The 22,170-nt window shown below is 43.7% G+C and overlaps 1 protein-coding gene across 5 annotated transcripts in view; it reads left to right on the top strand.

Annotated features, from left to right (window-relative positions):
* The first annotated feature begins 680 nt into the window (after positions 1 to 680).
* The window catches only part of LOC120920264 (NACHT, LRR and PYD domains-containing protein 3-like), a 68,870-nt gene continuing 47,380 nt past the window's right edge, over positions 681 to 22,170 (top strand). For 4 of the 5 annotated variants that reach the window (XM_040332242.1, XM_040332243.1, XM_040332241.1 and 1 more), the window contains exons 1-4: positions 681 to 750; positions 4,617 to 4,697; positions 7,730 to 9,440; positions 16,289 to 16,453. In XM_040332242.1, coding sequence (XP_040188176.1) covers positions 4,673 to 4,697; positions 7,730 to 9,440; positions 16,289 to 16,453 — 1,901 coding nt within the window. In that variant the 5' untranslated portion in view covers positions 681 to 750; positions 4,617 to 4,672. Of the gene's footprint in view, positions 751 to 4,616; positions 4,718 to 7,729; positions 9,441 to 16,288; positions 16,454 to 22,170 lie in introns of all 5 variants that reach the window. The other variant, XM_040332240.1, reaches the window with a different exon arrangement.

The following is a 22,170-nucleotide window of genomic DNA, read 5'->3' as shown; positions in this document are numbered from 1 at the left end:
ATGACGGCAGCCGAAGCCGAGCAAACGCTCGGGTCTCGGCTGACGTGACGCGACGTGAATGGATGATGTCCATGCAGGGTCCCAGAAGACACCGCTCCCCCATTCCCTAGGAGGCAGCCGAGGAGCCGAAGAAAGAAGACGGACCACGGATCAGGAAGTGGCAGATTAGGACGATCTGCCTAGCAACAGGCACTTCAGGTATGTATAAAAAAAAAAATATATTTTTTGCAGCATTTTAGATTTTTTTTTTTTTCTTGGTGGAGCGCCGCTTTAAGGTGAAAAACATTTACCTTTACAACCCTTTTAATGACAGTTTTGTTCACAGATCGCAGTGCAAACTCACACAGGAATCGGATCGCATAGGTGAGAACACCCATGCGATCCGATTCTAGTGCGGGGGGAAAAAAAAAGTCCCTGCTCTATTTTCTGTGCGAATCCAATGCGAGTTCAGCCGTACAACTGTAGTGTTGAACTCGCATTGTTCAGACATCACATGTGATCGGCACCTGCAGCGCGGGTCCTAATCACATGCGATCTCTGAGATCGCAGCAGTGTGAACCCGGGCTTACACTCACAAGGTACGATATCTGTAGATGGGAGGATCTCGGTGAAAACTGAAAGTGAAACTTTCCCAGTCACATTCCCTTCCCTCACCCCTCCCATAATGTCACATTCCCTCCCCTCACCCCTCCCAGAATTCTCCATTTTGTTTGTGTAGAGAGATTTCAGATCATCTCACAGACCGGTAAGGTAAGATTACCGTATCTAATATACAGAGTGCTAATAGTGAATGTTAGGATGGGGGATGCAGATCTGTGATGAAGGATTGTATGGAGGACGATCTGTCACTCTTCATGTCTGCCATTAATAAACTTCCATCAGATACTTTCCTTACACTGTGTATTCCTCATCTAATCTCCCCTTGAGGCCTCCCACACACTGGACATTTTTGGATGTTTTTACAGTGGCTGTTTTTGGCTTTAGACGTTTTATTCTACAGTCAGTGTGCAAGGCCTAATGACCCGTGTTTTTCATGTAGCATTACCCCCGGAGGAGCTGCTGGTTTGTTTTGGGTGGCACATTTATCTCATGGCTCTTCCGAATTCCTAGGGGTGAATGGTGCATATAGCAGTAGTAAAAGAATGTCCGCAACAAGTGTCTTTTTTGTGCTCTTTATTACCCAGCCGGGTAAAAACAATGAACTGGTGATGAAAGGGATAGAGTTTGTAAGAACAAGGAGAACAGCAGATTCAGGCATATTTGGAACTGTCCTGTTCCCATATGTAACACTTTCAGCACCACTCATGCCTAAGTGGGTTTAGTGTACCCGGACAGGCTTCTCTCACTGACCTGGCAGCCAGAGTATAACTCGAACCTTTGTAGGATAAAGTCCCTGCCACAGACCCACCTGAATGAACTTGAGGAAAAGTCTCTGCCACAGACCCTCCTTGGATGGACTTCAGGGAGACACCTCTGCCACAGGCCCTCTCTGATTTGTAGTTATGGAGGCAATCCTCCTTAGGTGAATTACGCCTGGATCTCCTTCTTAATGTCGCCCAGGTACCGTCTGACAGGTGATAAATCCTTCAGTGTCCGGCTACCTTGATCCCCGGTGGTTTGTCGAAATCCTATTGGACCGCCAGCCTCTCATTGGCGCTCCTCAGACGGACTCCCCACCAAACAGCACTGCCGATTGGGATCCTCAAAAGGTGGGAACCCAGTCGCTCACTGGGTCCCCGTCGCTGCTCAAATGTTCCGGACCAATATGGTCCCGGAACCAGGAACACTGCGTGGCACGCACCGGCCATGTAGGCCATAGCGCCGTGATGTGGCCACCCTAAAGGTGGGTGCCACACTGGACGAAGAAAACCCAGAATTAATGGCATCTGCCCCATAAATACCCTCCCCCAGCATGCCCAGGAAAGCTACACCCTCCTGATTGGCTGCTGGGGAAGAGCACCCAAACCTTGACTCCACTGCTGCCATCTACCGCACAGGGGTGGGAAAGACACCCCGGTACAACAGAATAAGCCCACAGCACAACCAAGCTGAGACAGAGACCCTGTTTTAAGCATAACAATTTGGATCAGAGTTTAACTACACTCTGATCTCCCTCTACATTTAAATAGCACCGGTAATTTAAAGTAACCAGGTGCTATATTCATGCCGAAATTTTTTTTTTTAGGGCTGTTACTGATTACAATTTTCGCGTTCGATTAATCGATTTTTCTTTTAATCGATTAATCGACTAATTTCGATTAATTATAACGCACATACAGATCCAACTACTTTTAACTGATCTCCTTGCATTGCAACTCTGCATTAGTCAGTGGTAAATGTGGTACACACTATATACAATCACCTAACACTAATTAGTTTCCACAATCCATAACTTAACTTCACAGTTCACACTAATACGTTTTAAATTCAAACGGTAGCACTGATATAAGTAATTTTTTCTTATTAAACTTTAAGAAAAACATAGCAAGTTAGTTTAAAGCGGATGTGCGCTCAAAAAAAATTATTAAAAGCCAGCAGCTACAAATACTGCAGCTGCTGACTTTTAATATTAGGACACTTACCTGTCCTGGAGTCCAGCGGCGTCCGCAGCAGAGGACGAGCGATCGCTCGTCACCCTGCTGCTCCCCCCTCCATCCACAGTGAGGGAACCAGGAAGTAAAGCGCTCCGGCTTCACTGCCCGGTTCCCTACGGCGCATGCGCGAGTCGCGCTGCGCCCGCCGTTTGGCTCACACGCTGTGTGCTGGGAGCCGAGTGTTCCCAGCACACAACGGGGGACAGACGGGAAGTCAGGAAAAACCCGTCTTTTGCCCGTGACGTGTGCCTGGAAGTGGGTGCAAATACCTGTCTTTAGACAGGTATCTGCACCCCCTCCCCCCTGAAAGGTGTCAAATGTGACACCGGAGGGGGGGAGGGTGCCGATCAGCGCGACTTCACTTTAGGGTGGAGATCCGCTTTAACTTTAAATTATAAAACATATCTAGTATATTGACTGTCAGTCACTTTATAGTAGGTATCACTTTAGCCAGTCACACAGGCATACCAGAGTGTTTACATTTTCTGGAAGCAGACATGATCGCATTTTATTAACAATATACCCTGAAGAACTGAACAGTCTTTCACACGGAACAGATGTTGCTGATACACAAAGAATTGTCTGAACAAAACTGCTTAGGACAGGAAAACAATGGTTATTTTTGCCCCCCTCCCCAGATGCATCCTGCTGCTCCACAGATGCAAAGGTACCTCAATCCAATGGGTGCAGTTTGCTCGCATCCAGCAGGGTAAGTCTCACTATCCAAGCTGTCTGGTAACGTCAAGAATTTTGATCGATCAAAAGAATTTTGATTGATCAAAAATATTAAAGATTAATCAAGGAATTAATCTTTAATTTCCCCAGCCCTAATTTTTTTAGATTGGTCGTGAAAAACGGTCATGTGTATGCTCCATAGCATTTTTCTCAATGAAAAAAAAACTGTCGTTCTTTTTAACGTCGTGAAAAACGCCGTGTGTATGCTTTTACGAGGGGAAAAAACGTGCTTGCTCAGAATCAAGTATGAGATGGGAGCTCTCGTTTTGGTAAAACTAGCGTTCGTAATGGAGATAGAACATTCGTCACGCTGTAACAGACTGAAAAGCACGAAGACTGAAAAGCGCAAATCGCCTCTCACCAAACTTTATCAGCAAATGCAGCCCAAAGGGTGGCACCATTCGAATGGAACTTCCTCTTTATAGTGCCGTCGTACGCGTTGTAAGTCACCGTACTTTGCTCCAGCGTTTTAATAAGTCGTGTGTAGGTGGCCTGAGACATCATGTACACTGCTGATGGTAAACGGACATTTAGGAGCAGCTGCCCCTGAACTCTCCTCTGTTATCCTATCAGGGTCGTTTAGGCCTCATGCACACTGGACGTTTTTACAGGAGAGTCAGGACGCTCTCTAGGTTGCGGATAGAGAAAGGAGCTGTGTGTTAGTAGGCGTCCTGACTCTCCCGTAGTCCAAGGGAGGGGGCGAGCACGATACTCCACACCAGGGAGAAAGCCTTGCATTACTGTGTGGAGTTACAGACAGAAGAACAGGAAGTGAGGATTTCTCAGAAGAAATAAAGACATTTTAAAGCAAAATGGAAGGATGAGGTAAGTGAAGGAGGACTGCACTAAGGGAAAGGAAGCTATTTAGGAAAAAAATTTGTACCTTTACAACCCCTTTAAGGAGTTTTTCAGTGTATCCCTACTCAATACAATTTACTCTATATCCCCGGCGCCCTCCACCGTTTGTTCTGAATATATTTATTTTAACCTGGTCACTGTGTGTCCTCTGTGGCCGAGAATTCTCTGCAAGTGGTCACTTCCGGCTAGCTTGGCGTGTCTTCCGCACTTTGTGACGGATTCGTACAGTGTATATGCCCTGATGAAGCTATAAGGTGAAACATGTCGGGATAATATATATATGAATATGAAACCTCTGTTTAAGCTGGACACTTGCCTTATGACCACCTTTGAATAAACCGGCTTTGCTCTGTTTTTAACGTTATTCTCATAAAATGTATACAATTTTAAATACATGGTTCTCATTATTAAATGTATCTCTGTGTCTAGGTGTTCCATGACATGACTGGGATCCGGCTGTAGAAGAACTAACACAGAGAAAAAAGATGGCGGAGATACCCATCATTTATGGTAATCGGAGATCAGTCACTGTTTGTCTTTTATTTATATGATCAGTTTTATGGAACATAATTTTATGAAGCATCAAATACTGAATACACCTATTCATCCATTTATGAACATGTAATATATTTCCTGCAAGGCAATATATATATATATATATATATATATATATATATATATATATATATATATATATACACATATATATATATATATATTAGGGCTGTTACTGATCAAAATGTTTGTTTTCGATTAATCGTTTTTTTTTTAATCGATTAATCGACTAATTTTAATTATAACGCACATACAGATCCAACTACTTTTAGCTGCTCTCCTTGCATGCAGGCTGATCCCCAGTGCAGCTACCAACCACTGGAAAAATGGATAGCAGGATACAAAAAACACACACAAAGCAGCGCTCGATGGGAATAGCATTAAAACTTTTATAGTCTTCAAGTAGGTAACCAAATAAATATTGCACTGGAGATAAAATCGATGTAGCTACATAAACTGTAAAAATGGTGCGAGTAATACCAAACGGTACCAAAAGCAGTCAAAAAAACATGTAGCTAAGTATGATACTGGTATAAAAATGTGTGTAACGATACCACTGCTGAATCCAGATGAGAGAGGTTAACATCAGTCCGTCGGCATGTAGATGTCCCATGAAGGGAACTATCACAACTCCCAGTGGATGGTTGTAGAATCCCAGGTTGATAGAGGGAAGTGATAGAGGGAAGTGTAACAGCCCTTGCGTGTGGCAGATAGTAAGGTCCCGCCGGCATGCAGATATGAAGGCACAGCAAAGGAGCCCTTCAGATGGACACGGCAAGCCCCGCCGGTGTCCATGATGTTACTGGATCTCCGACGGAACTCCCTGAAGGCCCAGAAGCCAGCGGAGAGGTGAGTACCAATCAAAAGAATTTTGATCGATCAAAAAAATTAAAGATTAATCGATTAATTAAAAGTTAATTTGTACAGCCATAATATATATATATATATATATATATATATATATTAGTTTGCATAGATTGTATCTACAGGGGTGTAATGAAGTTTAAAAAAGATTTGAAGCCAGTATAGAACAGGCCGGGACTTTAAATATGTCTGAGAACTAAACCGATACTAGAACTTGTATAAAAAGTATGCAACATTTTATTACATTAACCACTTGAGACCCGGAGCATTTGGCTGGCCAAAGACCAGGCCACTCTTTGCGATTCGGTACTGCGTCGCTTTAACTGACAATTGCGCGGTCGTGCGACGTGGCTCCCAAACAAAATTGACGTCCTTTTTTCCCCACAAATAGAGCTTTCTTTTGGTGGTATTTGATCCCCTCTGTGGTTTTTATTTTTTGCGCTATAAACAAAAATAGAGCGACAATTTTGAAAAAATAAATATATTTTTTATTTTTTGCTATAATAAATATCCCCCAAAAAAGATGTCATCAGTTGTACTTGCATGGATGTTTAATTCCATGCAACAGGTTGATCAATGTTAAAATTGTACTATTATACTAATGTTTAAATATGTTCATTTTATAGATGTATGTATGCTTTAGATGGCATTCAGCCTATGAAGAAGGACCTAGGTGTCTGAAACATGTCAGGCATCATCTCCTACAGCTACGTGCAATAACCCTTCACACCAGAGGGCATTTATATTCATGCCTGTATTTTTTGTACTGCAATTGATTTTACAATTTTTTTTCTACTGTACAGATTATCAAATGTTTCTAATAAACAATTGTAGCACTACCCTCGAAGGAGCTGCTGGTTTGTTTTAGGTCTACACTCTGGTGGTCAACCCCTGAAGTGGATCAAAACACTCCCTTTGCACAAATGGTAAAATGGGAGTTGTGGGCCCCAGTAAATAGTTGGGGAACACAATATCCCTTTACACTACACCAAAATATAAAGGTTAGGGGTTACCTTAACTTGAATGGATCCTGCAGTATGACAGATAGACTGTACACAGATTTCAACGTAACCAAAGGGGGTACTTTACTTGTATGATAAAGCAAAGAAAGGGTAAAACAGTAATAATTTGCTCTCAGAGCGCTGCAGAGTCAGTAACAGTAATAACACATAGGTGTAGGTTAAACTACAATACTTAGATAGACCTGTGTGAGCACACAGAAAGGGGATTCCCTCAATAAAGTATCTATACTGAGGTACCTCCTTGCCAAGCCCCACACAGCTATCTCTCTATAATAATATACAATGCAATAGAATCAGTACTCAATTAGAGAATATAAACTGGATATCCGTACTCTATGATAACTAAATAAGTAGTCTTTAAATAGTCTTCCTAACTAACGTGGTTTGGTTGATCAGACCAAACCACAGTTCAAATTATCCCAAGAGTCCGTGCACTGATTCATAGGCATGCGTTGGCGCGCAAGGGGTAATTTGTAATCCAATGTGGTAAGAAATCAGATGGCAAAAGAGCCCAAACAGTAAAACCTTGCTGGCCAAGGTAAACGACCCACCCTCCAAAAACACAGTGGAGGGGGAAGACACATCAGGTGGATGAGGAGGAGGCCAGAGAAGAAGAAGGGGGGCGCTGGAGGCAGCAGACATGGAGGACAGTCGGGGATGATCGGTGCAGCAGGGACAGCTGTGAACACGGCGATCCCCCATACATAGCTTTTCAGGTGAAAGTCGCGGGAGGGAGAGAAGAAGCGGCTGATGAAAACCATGCGAGGGGGATCGCGGTGTTCACAGCTGTCCCATTGCACCGATCATCCCCGACTGTCACTGGACATTCAGAAGTGACAAGGGGCCGCGAGCACGTTCTGCTTCTTCACAGAACGCGCACGGCAGTGTCACCAGGCGCGAGGCTCGTCCTCGCAACGAGGGCAGTGTAGTGGTGGGCGGAGCAGTCCTCTGACGTCACAACTCCGCCCACCGAGCGCAGAGAACTAAAACGCCCAGTCATGATAAAACCATACTAATATTTTCAATACAGATTAAAATGATATCAACATTCTTGACTTCTGCTTTAACCTGATCTATAAAATATTTCCATTACATTTCCAGATATTCAGGAAAAGCACAAACAACATCTGATGGAGAAGACGGAGACTCTAGAGGAGCATAGACCCCCAGGATCTACCCTGGAACCACAAAGATTCCTCATCGATGAGCGTTATGTGAACCTGGTTGTAGTCTCCACCGATCAGTTCAAGGAACGTCCTCAGAATGAACTGATACAGACTGGGGTAAATCATGAGGAATGCTTGAAGGACATGCAAACTGGACTGGAACATATTTCCCCCAACAAGCTGTTCCGAAGGAACCCCCAGTCACATTGTGTACCACATGCAGTAATGGTGAGCGGGGTGCCAGGAATAGGGAAGACCACAATGATGCAGAAGTTTGTCTATGACTGGGTGACCGGAAAACACTACCAGAGATTTGCCTTTCTCTTCTTCTTCAGATTCCGGGACCTTAATAGACGTGGAGAGGTCAGTTTGGAGGAGGTGATTCTTCATCAATATCCATATCTGGAGGGTCAGATTGGAGATATTTTACAAGATCCAGAGAGACTTTTGTTTATATTTGATGGATTAGATGAAAGTGTTCACCAAATGGATTTCAGATCAAGTAGACTGTCCAATCCAAAACAGAGATCACATTTTGGTGAGATTGTGGACAGTTTGGTGAGGCAGAGTCTTCTTAAGGGTTGCTCTGTACTGATAACCAGCCGTCCAACCAGACTGGCATCAGTGGATACCGGTGTTTTCCAGAGAATAGCTGAGATCATGGGATTTCTCCATGAAGACAGACTGACCTTCTTTAATAATTTCTTTGGAGATGAGGAATTGTCAGAGAAGGCTTTTCATTATGTGCAGGAGAATGACACGCTGTACACTTTCTGTTATATCCCATCATACTGCTGGATCATCTGTACAGTGTTATCAATGTGCTTCAGAGCCCAACCAACAATCACTGATCAGCTGATGACATCATTACCCAAAACAGTGACACAACTCTTTGTGACATTTGCCTCCAACATTCTGGCCAATCACAGCCAGAATAAAGATGGTGGTCACACTGCCCGTGAACTGCTGACATCTATTGGGTGGATGGCAGAACATGGAGTCATGAGTCACATGATTGTATTTGATGAGCGTCATCTGGAGTCATTCAATGTGAGAAATGATAATCATCTCTTCTCATCTTTCATGATGGAATCTGGTCAGCCTCCTGATGTAGATTACACCTTCTTACATCTCACTCTTCAGGAGTTTTTTGCTGCTTTAGTCCATTTTATTAACTATAATCCTGAGAGATTACAGGAAACACTTGATAAAGCTGAATCTTACAAAGATGGCCGGGCTGAAATATTCCTCCGTTTCCTCTGCGGTTTTTCAGACTCTTCTACTAGATGCATGTTAAAGTCTCATGTGGGAGAATGGTCTACTCAGGCTGCCAGACATGTAATCACCTGGATCCAGAAGAAAATACCAGAACAAACACCTGACAAATATATAACAGGCAGCACAGAGCTTCTTAATGTATTCTACTATCTCTATGAGAGCAGGAATAAGGCTCTGGTGTCACAATGTATTGTATCAAACAAAGTTGACTTTTCTGAGGTCCCCCTCAGCCCTCTGGACTGCTCTGTGCTGTCTTTTATTCTTCAATCCTGCAGAGAGATAGAAGAAGTAAATCTAGATTCATGTAATATTCAGAATGAAGGATTGAGTAAACTTATACCGGCTCTACACAACATCAAGAGCTTGAGGTAAATATTAAATCTGATTAATCACATTTCTGTAATAAATTGGTAATTTCAGGTGTTTTTTTCCAGAAAAATTACAAATTATTAGTGCGATTTATTTTCTTTTATATGCAGACTGTACACATCTATTTATCTGAATATATCAGATAAGATGTAAACCCTCACATATGCCCAGTGAAGTGAACTGCATCAGATGATGCACAAAGATTAAACAAATCCTCCTACATAAGTTTTGTAACGGAACATCCCACACTCCGCTTGAGTGCTTCCGTCATATACTGCTTCCTATCAGTCTGGATATAGATATTGGATATTCCAGCTGCTCTCAACACACAATGAGACGAGACTTATTGTGTGCTGAACATGGAGTGGTATATGACGGAAGCACTCAAGCAGAGTGTGGGATGTTCCGTTACATTGGTGGCAGCAGTGGGATACTTCCTGCAGTCGGGGACATCCACTTGGATCCAAGGTTCGGATAGCAGGAGAGGAGAGTTACAGATACCAGCCACCATGGAAGAGGAATTCGGAAGGAGGTTGCGAGAGAAGCAGATACAGCACAGAGGACCAGTATCAGAGCAGGTCCTGCTGGGACGATTTTATTTTATTCGCTGAGAACTCTGGAAGGAAGCGCTAGCCCGTGAGCAGCGACACCAGGGAAAAGTTCTCCCCTCCAACCGGGAAAGGTACTGGTCCTAGTATGGATTGCGGGTGCTGTTGTTGAAAGAAAAACCGCACAAGGAACAGACAGCTGAATTAAGCAGGCTGGTCTGGGCAGAGATGCGGCTGGATGAGAGCTACAGAGCTCTTCGGTGGCATGTATCCCACTGCTGCCACCAATGTAATGGAACATCCCACATTCCGCTTGAGTGCTTCCGTCATATACTGCTTCCTATCAGTCTGAATATACCGTATTTTTCGCTCCATAAGACGCACCTGACCATAATGCCGCGTACACACGATCATTTTTCGGCATGAAAAAAAACATTTTAAAAACGTCATTTAAAATGATCGTGTGTTGGCTTCACATCGAGCATGCTGCATTTTTTACCGTCGTTTTAAAAAATTAAATTTTTCGGGTTGTAAAAAATGATCGTGTGTGGGCTAAAACAACATTTTAAACCAGCGCATGCTCAGAAGCAAGTTATGAGACGGGAGCTTGAATGTAACTTCCCCTTTAGAGTGCCGTCATACGTGTTATACGTCATCGCGCTTTGCTCATCATTTTTTTAAAACGATGGTGTGTGGGCAACATCGTTTTTAATGATGAAGTTGGAAAAACTTTGTTTTTTCTACATGCTGAGAAACAAAGTTTTTTTCATGCCGAAAAACGATCGTGTGTACGCGGCATAAGACGCACCTAGGTTTTAGAGGAGGAAAACACAAAAAAAAATATTCTGAACCAAATGGTGTACTAAAATATTTTCCAGTGCCCATGGAATGCAGAGTGACCATTGCCCATAGTAAATGCAGAGTGACCATTGCCCATAGTAAATGCAGAGGGTCTATTGCCCATAGATAAGTGCAGAGAGCCCATAGATAAATGCAGAGTGCCCATAGATAAATGCAGAGTGCCCATGCCCACAGTAAACGCAGAGTGAGAGTTGCCACAAATGCAGCCTTACCTTACATTGCTATTCCACCTAGCAGAAGACAGAGCAGCCCGAGCGGCCGAATGCTCTGTTTTCTTTCTTAGGAACCAGCCGGAAGATCGCCCGGTGAACAGGGGGGTTTGGAAAGTCTGTCCCCCGCTCTCCTGCCTCTCTTCCAGAGGTTCCGGCGGGAGGAAATGCGAGCGGTGGCAGGGGGCGGAGCCAGCGGCGGGATGGGGCAGTGCCTGTCATACAGTATATTCGGACTATAAGACGCAGGGACATTCCCCCCATATTTCTGGGGGGGAAAAGTGCATCTTATAGTCCAAAAAATACAGTAAATATTGGATATTCCAGCTGCTCTTCATGTTTAGCACACAAACAAGTCTCATCTCGTTGTGTGTTGAGGGCAGCTGGAATATCTGATATCTATATCCAGACTGATGGGAAGTGGTATATGACGGAAGCACTCAAGCGGAGTGTCGGACGTTCCGTTAAAAGTTTTACATGTATATCTGCTGTCTCCAGCTTTATACACTGTTTAGAAAGTGAACGTCATGTTAGATTTTTTTTTCTTCCATTTCCAGCACTGGTTGTGGAGTCTGGGCATACACTGTGTGTGAGATGAGTGGAGGAAAGGCAAACACCCCCTCCACATAGGCAGAGGAAGATGGAAACATGCAGAGCTGTTCTGTAAATAGACAAGCTCTCTGCTAATCAATTTATAGCACCCACCTGACACAAATTTCCAGCTGCTTTTATCTCCTGTGTTAAAGAGCTTGTCAGAAGTTATCATGCTGATAACAGAGGAACAAAGCAGCAGAAAGACACTGGACACGGGGCTTTGAAGAGAGATAAGTAAACACTACAGATATATGTGCCCAGGTTAATTTTCAGGAATGGGGTTTACATCCACTTTAAAGTAGAACTAAAAGCAAAACATAAAAAAAAAAAAATTTGGATAGAGAAGGAAGGTTAAAAGGTGGAAATACCACCAGCAACCCTATCCATCTAATGCTGACAGCTATGTACTATAATTTGGGCCTACAACGCCCTCTGGACGCAACATGTGGTAGGTCGTTGTAACCAAAAGAGAAATACATTTCTTATGAAATTTTGAATCTTACCCAGAAAGTAGAGATGAATGAAGTTGGGTTTTTACCTTTTGATTGCTAGAAAACCAAACAGGGTAAGTGCATGTTAACAGTGGGTGCGAATCAATATATGTGAATAAACCAGTGTGCTTTAGGTTACTTTCACACTGCTCTGTATCAAAAATGTTCAAAAAATGCATATGAGTTTTTGCTGCATTTTTGCAGTGGTTTTCCTGTATTGTTACATTTAACATAACGCATGATATGTTTTTGCCACGTTTGTGTTGTGTTTTCCCCATATCCCTTCCCACTATCCCAATGCAATTTCCAGTGTGACTATGCAATGCTACTTGCCTGCACATTAGATGTGACTTTTATGCAACTTCAATGCTACTTTAGAAGTTTTCAAGCCTGGGTTCACAAATTGCATGGCAAGGGAAATCGCATTATATTCAATGATGCCCCTCTGATCATCTCTGCAAAGTTCTGCTAATCGCTCCTGGAAGGACACTTGGCTTTTCTCCAGTTGAGTGACCCGGAGCCCCAGTGAGCTCACCTCCGATTCCTCCTTGCTGACGCAATCGTCTAGTGTGTGAACTTCGGCCCGGAGTTTGTGAAAGTCCTGTCTGTGCTTTTCCTCCATCCGAAGCACCAGGGCCTCTATGTCGGTATTCTTCGGAAGTGCCCGCAGCAGGGTCCTAATGTCTGCGTCGGTCTGCAGAGGCCTCCAAACCGCTCAGGCTGCTAGGTGAAGGCATGTTTGGAGCCTGGCTCTGCGACGCGGCCATGGATGTGGAAGGTAAGTCCTCCCATTGCGTGTCTCTGCGGGGGATGTCGCCGTACGAGCTGGGTACTGGAAGAACCAGCTGATCGATGCCACTGGACTAGCTTTGGCAGATCCCCTGGTCCTTCTCCTTCTCCGGTATGTCATGGCAAGCTATTCAGAGTTTCGTAGTGTCATACCAGCCATTTTAGGCAGGTCGGGAGCTCTAGCCGTGAGCTTCTTCACTCTGCCATGTCCAAGCCACGCCCCAGGGACTTTTATTTATTTTTACTGGTAATGGCAATGATCTGCAATTTTTAGCTGGACTGTAACATTGCGGCGGACAAATCTGACCCCAAATTACACTTTTTCTGGGACCAGTGATGTTATTACATTGGAGAAACATGGGATATACTGCACTACTAAACACATTAAAATTAAAATGCTGCAGCTCATAATGTAAGACCATACATTAAAACAAATACAAAAAAGAAAAAGTAGAGCTGCGCAACACAAAAAATGATAAAGTGAATTACCATGATTGCCAAAGCTGACAAATGTTGTAAATTCACAGGTTTCCTCTGCCCAGACTACTTCCCCTGACATGTCCTTGGGATGGTCTGAGCTGTGACCTGTCATATGGGGTGCTGTGCACAGGACACTATATTGCAGTGTTGCCAACCTACCAGATTGAAATTTACTGACAAACCACCCACAATTTACTTGCACAGCCAAGTTTTTACTGGCATTTACAAAAGTTAAAAAAGTACTGATTTACATGTAAATTTTAGTATTTAGGCTACAAACAAGTATGATTTAGGATTGATAATAATGCAAAGAACATATTTCTTATTTTATTTTCGATATAGTAAGTAAGTAGCTTAGGGACAGGACTCGGGAGGGTAAGAAACTAGATTGGGTCAGGCACACACACATGAAGCTGACTCTCACAGTGACAATGACAGCAGTGTGCAGCAGCACAGATCACCGACATGACATGTCCCCTCCTGAGTCACAGCGACAGTCACTCTCCACACCAGGTGATCCCTCCAGTCCACTTCAGTCTAAACAGCACTGATGTTTCACTCCTAACCTGCCTTGCTCCCGACCCGCACACGAGGTTCTGGCCGCTCTGCTTGGCTCCCTTGCACCATGACATCACAGGACATGCTCAGGCACCACCTCCGCCAGAGCCGCCCAAACACACTGTAGGAGGCATTCGGATGGTCTCGGATGGCTCCGGACCTAGCCAAGCGTCACAGCCATATTTTTCTTTTTACTGGCAGGAGAAAATTGCCTGTTTTTTACTGGACTGCAAGCCAGCCTTGCTGATCAACGTTGTTTGTTAAAAATTGTGTGTTTGAAGTTCCTGCTTGCCGTGTGCTACGTTTATCTCTGTGTACTGATCTTGGCTTGTCCCCGACTATTCCTGTTCGTGTGTGACCCTGACCTTTGTTTATCCTTGTCTGCTTGTCGCCCTGACCTTGGCTTACCCCTCACCATCTCTTGTATCCTGAGTGGCTGCTTCCCCTCTCTCCTCTATGCACTACAGAGCGTGAGCTAAGGGACTCTGGGGGGCCGCGACCTGTATTCAGTTGCAGCTAAGTCCATCCTCACCACTAGAGGCTCTGGTGAATACCTGCTGGATCTTGGACTCCGCACCCTGGGGAATCTTGGGCTCGAGCTTCCTGTGGGATCCCTGTTTGTGCTCCAGTGGACCTGCCTTCCATGTCCACTCTATGTTCCATCCGCAGCAGTCTGCCATAGGGTTCACTACCTTGTGGTGCACTCCTGACTCCAACGTGGTGTATCGGTCATCTGGCCACAGGTGACCTGACATTGTTGTTCTGTGTTACGATGTTGACTTGAATGTACATCAGCCACTACTGCTGTTCTTTTCTAACAATTTGCTTAATACCATTGTGTATGTTTTTTTTCTTTAACCACTTCCCGACCCCCGCATGTAGATATACGTCGGCAGAATGGCACGCACAGGCACATCAACATACCTGTACGTGCCTGCCTAGACGTGGGTCGGGGGTTCCGATTGGGACCCCCCCCGCTACACGCGGCGGTCGGGTTCCCTCGGGGAGCGATCCGGGACGACGGCGCGGCTATTTGTTTATAGCCGCTCCGTCGCGATTGCTCCCCGGAGCTGAAGAACGGGGAGAGCTGTATGTAAACACGGCTTCCCCGTGCTTCACTATGGCGCTGCATCGATCGAGTGATCCCTTATATAGGGAGACTCGATCGATGACGTCATTCCTACAGCCACACCCCCCTACAGTTGTAAACACACACTAGGTGAACACTAAATCCTACAGCGCCCCCTGTGGTTAACTCCCAAACTGCAACTGTAATTTTCACAATAAAGAATGCAATTTAAATGCATTTTTTGCTGTGAAAATGACAATGGTCCCAAAAATGTGTCAAAATTGTCCGAAGTTTCCGCCATAATGTCGCAGTCACGAAAAAAAAACGCTGATCGCTGCCATTAGTAGTAAAAAAAAAAAAAAATCATAAAAATGCAATAAAACTATCCCCTATTTTGTAAACGCTATAAATTTTGCGCAAACCAACCGATAAACGCTTATTGCGATTTTTTTTTACCAAAAATAGGTAGAAGAATACGTATTGGCCTAAACTGAGGGGAAAAAAAATTATATACGTTTTTGGGGGATATTTATTATAGCAAAAAGTAAAAAATATTGCATTTTTTTCAAAATTGTCGCTCTATTTTTGTTTATAGCGCAAAAAATAAAAACCACAGAGATGATCAAATACCACCAAAAGAAAGCTCTATTTGTGGGGAAAAAAGGACGCCAATTTTGTTTGGGAGCCACGTCGCACGACCGCGCAATTGTCTGTTAAAGCGACGCAGTGCCGAATTGTAAAAACCCCTTGGGTCATGTAGCAGCATATTGGTCCGGTCCTTAAGTGGTTAATATATATATTTTTTTCAATCATTTTATTGGTTTATCAAAAATTGCATGGAAGAACAAACATTTGAAACAAGATATGAAAAACAAAATACACCTTTTTATATATTTTGTTGCTAATTTACCATTCGATGACAAGTGTATAATACTATTTGGGCCGGTAAAGACTAACCAAGGAGGAATTTTTTCCTATTTTTCAGTGCGAGTGTGTATGGTCCAATCCCCATACAGGAATAATGAATGGATCACACCACCTCATCCACTTCTCATGTCACATTTAGTAATCGGGATCCACAAATAGAGAAAACCTCCAATAGTGTAGATGATCGATCGTGTTTTATAAAGTGATCTCATATAAATGATTCCAATAAAGAGAAATGAGTTTCATTCATGTAGAGAAGAGTTCCATTCATTCCTGGGGGAGAAATTCATTTTCTTCTGGTAACATTCTTCTCTTCTACAGATTGTCCGATAATCACCTGACAGACAGTTCCTGCTCCCACCTGGCATCTGGAATAAGAAATAACCAGACACTGAGGACACTGGACCTGTCTGAGAAAAATCTGGAGGGTCCTCATTTCAGGGATCTGATGGAAGCTCTGACAACAAGCCGGATAGAGGAATTACAGTGAGTATAACAGGACTGACTGAGACAATAATATTCTGGGACAATTTTATATCTAAACCACATAAATAATATAGAAATATGAGAATGTCATCAAATTCCATCTTTAGGCTCCATAAGAATCCATGCACACTGGGCTTAAAAAAATGCCAGTTCCCTTGGCAGAAAAAAAAAACATTCATATAGAGAGTTTATTGTACAAAGTTTAGATGAATTTAGGAAAGTTTTGCATTTTTTCTGCCAGAGAGCTCCAATCGGAAACGCAAAACAGAAGCGTTTTTTCCTGCCTCTAAACATGGAGTTCAAAATATGTCTGTAATCGTCCCAATGTGTATAGACACATAGGAGAACATGGAGCTGCAATTTTTAAGCCAGTGTGCATGGAGCCTAAATATCCAATCCTGCCTTTATACACACACACACAAACTTTAATGACATCCCAGTCTTAGTCCTTTGGGTTCAATATTGAGTTTGCCCACCCTTTGCTGCTTTAACAGCTTCAACTCTTCTGGGAAGGCCGTCCACAAGGTTTAGGAGTGTGTCTATGAAAAACACGATTGTTAGGTCAGGCACTGATGTTGGATGAGAAGACCTTTGCCTCGCAATCTCCACTCTAATTCATCCCAAAGGTGTTCTATTGGGTTGAGGTCAGGACTCTGTGCAGGCCTGTCAAGCTCCTCCATACCAAACTCACTCATCCATGTCTTTATGGACCTTGCTTTGTCCACTGGTGTGCAGTCATGTTGGAACAGGAAGGGGCTGTCCCCAAACTGTTCCCACAAAGTTGGGAGCGTGAAATTGTCCAAAATGTCTTGGTATGCTGATGCCTTAAGAGTTCCCTTCACTGGAACTAAGGGGCCAAGCACAACCCCTGAAAAACAACCCCACACCATAATCCCCCCTCCACCAAATGATTTGGGGCAGTGCACAAAGCAAGGTCCAAAAAAGACATGGATGAACAAGTTTGGGGTGGAGGAACTTGACTGGCCTGACCTGAACTCAACCCGATAGAACACCTTTGAGATGAATTAGAGAGGAGACTGTATGCCAGACTCTCTCATCCAACAACAGTGCCTGACCTCACAAATGTGCTTATGAAAGAATGGTCCAACATTCCCATAGACACCCTCCTAAACCCTGTGGACGGCCTTCCCAGAAGAGTTGAAGCTGTTATAGCTGCAAAGGGCGGGGCCAACTAAATATTGAACTTTACGGACTAAAGGCCCTTACACATGATATGAAAATCGGAAGTAAAATTTCATCCAAACGAACGAACTGCCGATTTTTTTGATCTTTAGTATAATGCTTTCAAAAGACGATTCAAATTTTTTGTCCGGCAAAAGCTGGATGTGCAGACTGCAAAAATGTTATCGTACGTGAGCTCAACATCTGATTTTCATTTAATAAGTATGGTTTTTATCCGAAAAAAATCATAAGAGGAAGACTACCAATGCTCAGAAACAAAAGAATACATACAAAACTATTTCACACATTACATCACTTCTGAAGTTGTATTTTGTCGGACGAGAATTTTCGTATGGTGAGTAACCTCTTCACTTTTGATATGAGACTAGCATGCCACAGAAAATGGTCGAACGGTCATCCGAAAATCTGATCGTGTGTACGAGGCTTAAAGCAAAACTCCGGCCAAATTTATTTCCCATGTCTTTGTTGCTGATCTCCTACCGTCACCAAATTTGCCATCCATGTTCTTCTGAGCTCTGTAGTTCCTCTGTAATAGGCTGCTGAACTTGCTGCTGAAAAAAACGTTATTACCTGCTGTCATCCTGTTTGTAAGACCGCTGACTACTATCCCTCGCCTCAGCTCAGCCAGCGGTCTGACACGCCCCCTTGTAGTCCTCTGAGAGCCAAGCAGGGAGTTCCATTTCCTGTAGTGGGTGGAGAGGGTCTCCCATGGAGGAGGTGTCCTCCTTATTGTTTCTCCTCCCTCCTCATCCTCCCTGCCTGAAGATAATAACCTGGAGGTCTGACATTCCGTGGCACAGTCTGTTCTCATCAGAAGCCGGCTTGAGCAGAGTGGCGCTGCTGGAAGGATATAAACAAGTGTGTCTGGGCCTTGCTTGTGGGGACAAACCTTTTGGTAAGTGACCTGTTTGCTCACTGGTGTGTGGAAGGGTGATTGAAGTTGCTGCAAAGTGGTGCCAGCTGATTAGCATTGATTTAAACCATCTGGATGAATCTGGTATTTCTGTTATAGTGGAGGTCCACACAAAAAGTGAACCTCTGCTTTTCGGAACCCTCACCCCCCTCCGGTGCCACATTTGGCACCTTTCAGTGAGGAGGGGAGTGCAGATACCTGTATAATACCGGTATTTGCACCCACTTCTGGGAATAGACTCCCGCTGTAACGTCACACCAATAACTTTGCACTAAGTACAACTATAGTTGCTTCTTTCCCAGTCAACTCTCTTCCTTCTTTCTGAATAGCCTCTCACTTCCTGCAGCCTTGCTCCCCACGGTGGTTGCGGAGGTCGCCACCTAGTGGTACTTCCTGGTTCGCTCCTGTGCGGCCTATTTAAACTCCCAGCACTGACAGGATGGTGTTCCTCTATTGCTGACAGTACGCCACTATCAGCTGGGCTTCCAGACTCACCTCTACTAAGCTCCAGCTTCCTGAACTGGACCACCAGGACACCACGCACGGCACAGCCCTCTCAGCAACCAGGTCCAGGCTCCCAGGACGCTCATCCATGCCCAGCTATCTGCAACCGCAAGTACTCTGCTATAGAAGTCAATTACTATGCTCTGCTCTCCATGCTTATCGCTTTGCTTTCAAGCCTGTGCTCATTGCTAAAGTACTAAGGAGTTTCACTCAAGTTTGAACTGCAGCTCACATGTTATGCTCACTGCTATAGATATCAAATTACCTGCTTTGCTTCTAAGCCTGTGTTCATTACTGACCCCTAGTGTGCAGTCCCAGTACTGCGGCTACACTTATTCCTATACCTGTGCTATACCATTAATACCAAGATTTACTTTAATGTTGCTTATGCTGGAATAAGCACTATTTACTTTACTGAGGCTGTGATGATAGAACCCAAACTCTTAACTGAGTTAAGAGTGAAACCTGGGTTCGAAACTGAGAAGTCTCCGCAGTTGCGATCCATAAACCTGAATCTAGTTTGGCATATTTTTACACCCGCTGGAGTAACGCTCCTTCGCGTCACCCCTAGCTGTCTTCTGGGAAACACACTGGTCCCAGGAGACAGCGGGAACCAGTGACGACGCGCCACGCGACTCATGCATGCGCAGTAGGGAACTGGGCAGTGAAGCCACAACACCTCACTTCCTGATTCCCTCACCGCGAATGGCGGCGGGGGCAGCCGAGAGACGAGCGATTGCTCAGCTTCGGCTGCCGACATCGCTGGCACCCTGGACAGGTAAGTGTCCATTTATTAAAAGTTAGAAGCTGCCGTATTTGTAGCTACTGGCTTTTAATAATTTTTTTTTTATTGGTGGGACCTCCGCTTTAACCACTTAAGACCCGGACCTTTAGGCAGCTCAAAGACCCGGCCAGTTTTTGCGATTTGGCACTGTGTCGATTTAACTGACAATTGCGCGGTCGTGCGACGTGGTTCCCAAACTAAATTTTTAAAAGTAGGGGGGTGTAGTGGCGCTTACTGGTACTAAAAATGTTTAAACATATAAATAACAGTACTGCTAGAGGCAATAATAGAACCAATTATAGAACAACTTCTATTGAGAGAATCCACCAATTGCTGTATATTTAAATATGTATTACTCCAAATAAAACCCGCACATCATGAATCAATTAATGTGGAGGGTGATGGGAGTGAAATAATAATAATAAAAGGTTACCTGTTAAGGTAAACGTGCGGCCCGGAGCACAGTACTTGATGGAATGAACAATGAACAGTATCTATATATAGTCATACACAGATATGACCATTGCAGCAAAAATATTCATAGGATAAATAATAACGTGTTGAATAAACAATAAATAGTGTAACATGCTACATCAATTAAAGTGCAATGTGCAAAAATAATGCTGTAAAGTCCAGTGAAAGCAGTTTATACAAAAAATTCCAATTAAACTGTCCAAAAGAAACATGCATGAGTGCAAAAAATCCAATCCAAAAAATTATTTTGCAGTGAAAAATTGTGTCTCATAAAATAATATATGTATATGTATCGTGCATAAAATGTCTCCGCTCTGCAGCCGCGAGCGGTAATGTCACCACCAGCTCTCCGCTCGCGGCCGCAGAGCGGAGACATTCTATGCACGATACATGCTGATGACACATCGATATATGCTGACGACACATTTATTTGCGAGCAGCATCTTTGGGGCAGGTTATGAGCGTTATAAATAGCGATCCCAAACGCCCCTGCCCATTGAAATGAATGAGCAGCACTTCCTAAGCGTTTTGAAAGCGCCGCAACACTGGTCTTTCTTTTTTAAAGGTCCAGTTGTCACCGACCCACTAGCGCACGAAAAGCGCCACAAAAATAACCAGCGCTTTAGCACTGTTTTAGCAGTGATCGGAGATGGAAGTAGTGGTGAATGGAGTTGTAAGAAATCCACCTTTTCATTTAAGAACTTTCTCTTGATGTTTGCAATTTTTTAAGATGACTTTGTTGCTGTTCATGTTTATGGAATTTTGTACATTATATGTTATATAGATTGAAGTAGCTGTAAATAGGTTGCAAGAGATCTGCCCTTCCTCACATGTATGAAAGTGTATTTTTGTAGTGAATGTAATTTTTATATCTGATCACTATTGGTGGAGTTATCACAATATTCAAACAATATAAATGTGAAAATATAATAAAAGTGAGACTCCTCATCACAAATCTCCCTATAAGTGTATATATAACAATGGTATGGAGAATATTTCACTGATAACTAATGAAGAGAATTTATTATCGGCATATATAAAATTAGTGCAGCAATATTAGTACAAATTTTCAAAAAAGGTCCAAATAAAGAAATGTAAAAAATAAAATCTTCTCCACACCATAAGATGAAATCCTCCACCATGATGTTCAAAGGAAATCCCAACGTACAATGGTGTCACTTTTAGTCAAAGTTTCCACAACATGAGTGAGACTTCTGTGACCATCAAAGTGAATCCCCACAACTGAATCCAAGACTTAGCAGAAGGTTGGAGGTGAAAGCCTATTGGTCAGTGTGAATGTGTATGGTCCAATCCCCATACAGGAATAATGAATGGATCACACCACCTCATCCACTTCTCATGTCACATTTAGTAATTGGGATCCACAAAAAGAGAAAACCTCCAATAGTGTAGATGATCGATCGTGTTTTATAAAGTAATCTCATATAAATGATTCCAAAAAAGAGAAATGAGTTCCATTCATGTAGAGCAGTGGTTCTCAACCTGGGGGTCGAATGACTATTTGCCAGGGGTCACCAAATCCTGGGCTGTTCCTGAAGCCCGCACTGCTTTCCCAGCCTTTTCATGACCACCCAGCAGGGCTCTACCTGGAGCCTGTGGCCGGCCGCCCAGCTGGGCTTGTCCTGGAGCATGCGGCCCGCCCACTCAGACTCTTTGCTGCCGCCCATTCAGTTCATGGCATGACTGGGGGGAAAAAACTAGAGGTCAGCTGACTGGTGAGGAATGTGAAGTGGGAGGGGCTAGAGGAGACCCTATATCCTGATTTTGGCATAGGTGTCACTTGGAGACACCACAGAGCTGAAGACACCTTGAAGCTGG

Source organism: Rana temporaria, chromosome 13 (assembly GCF_905171775.1).
Source record: "Rana temporaria chromosome 13, aRanTem1.1, whole genome shotgun sequence".
Lineage (NCBI taxonomy): Eukaryota > Metazoa > Chordata > Amphibia > Anura > Ranidae > Rana > Rana temporaria.
The sequence above is the reverse complement of the archived record's forward strand: the minus strand, read 5'-3'. Positions and strand labels throughout refer to the sequence as shown.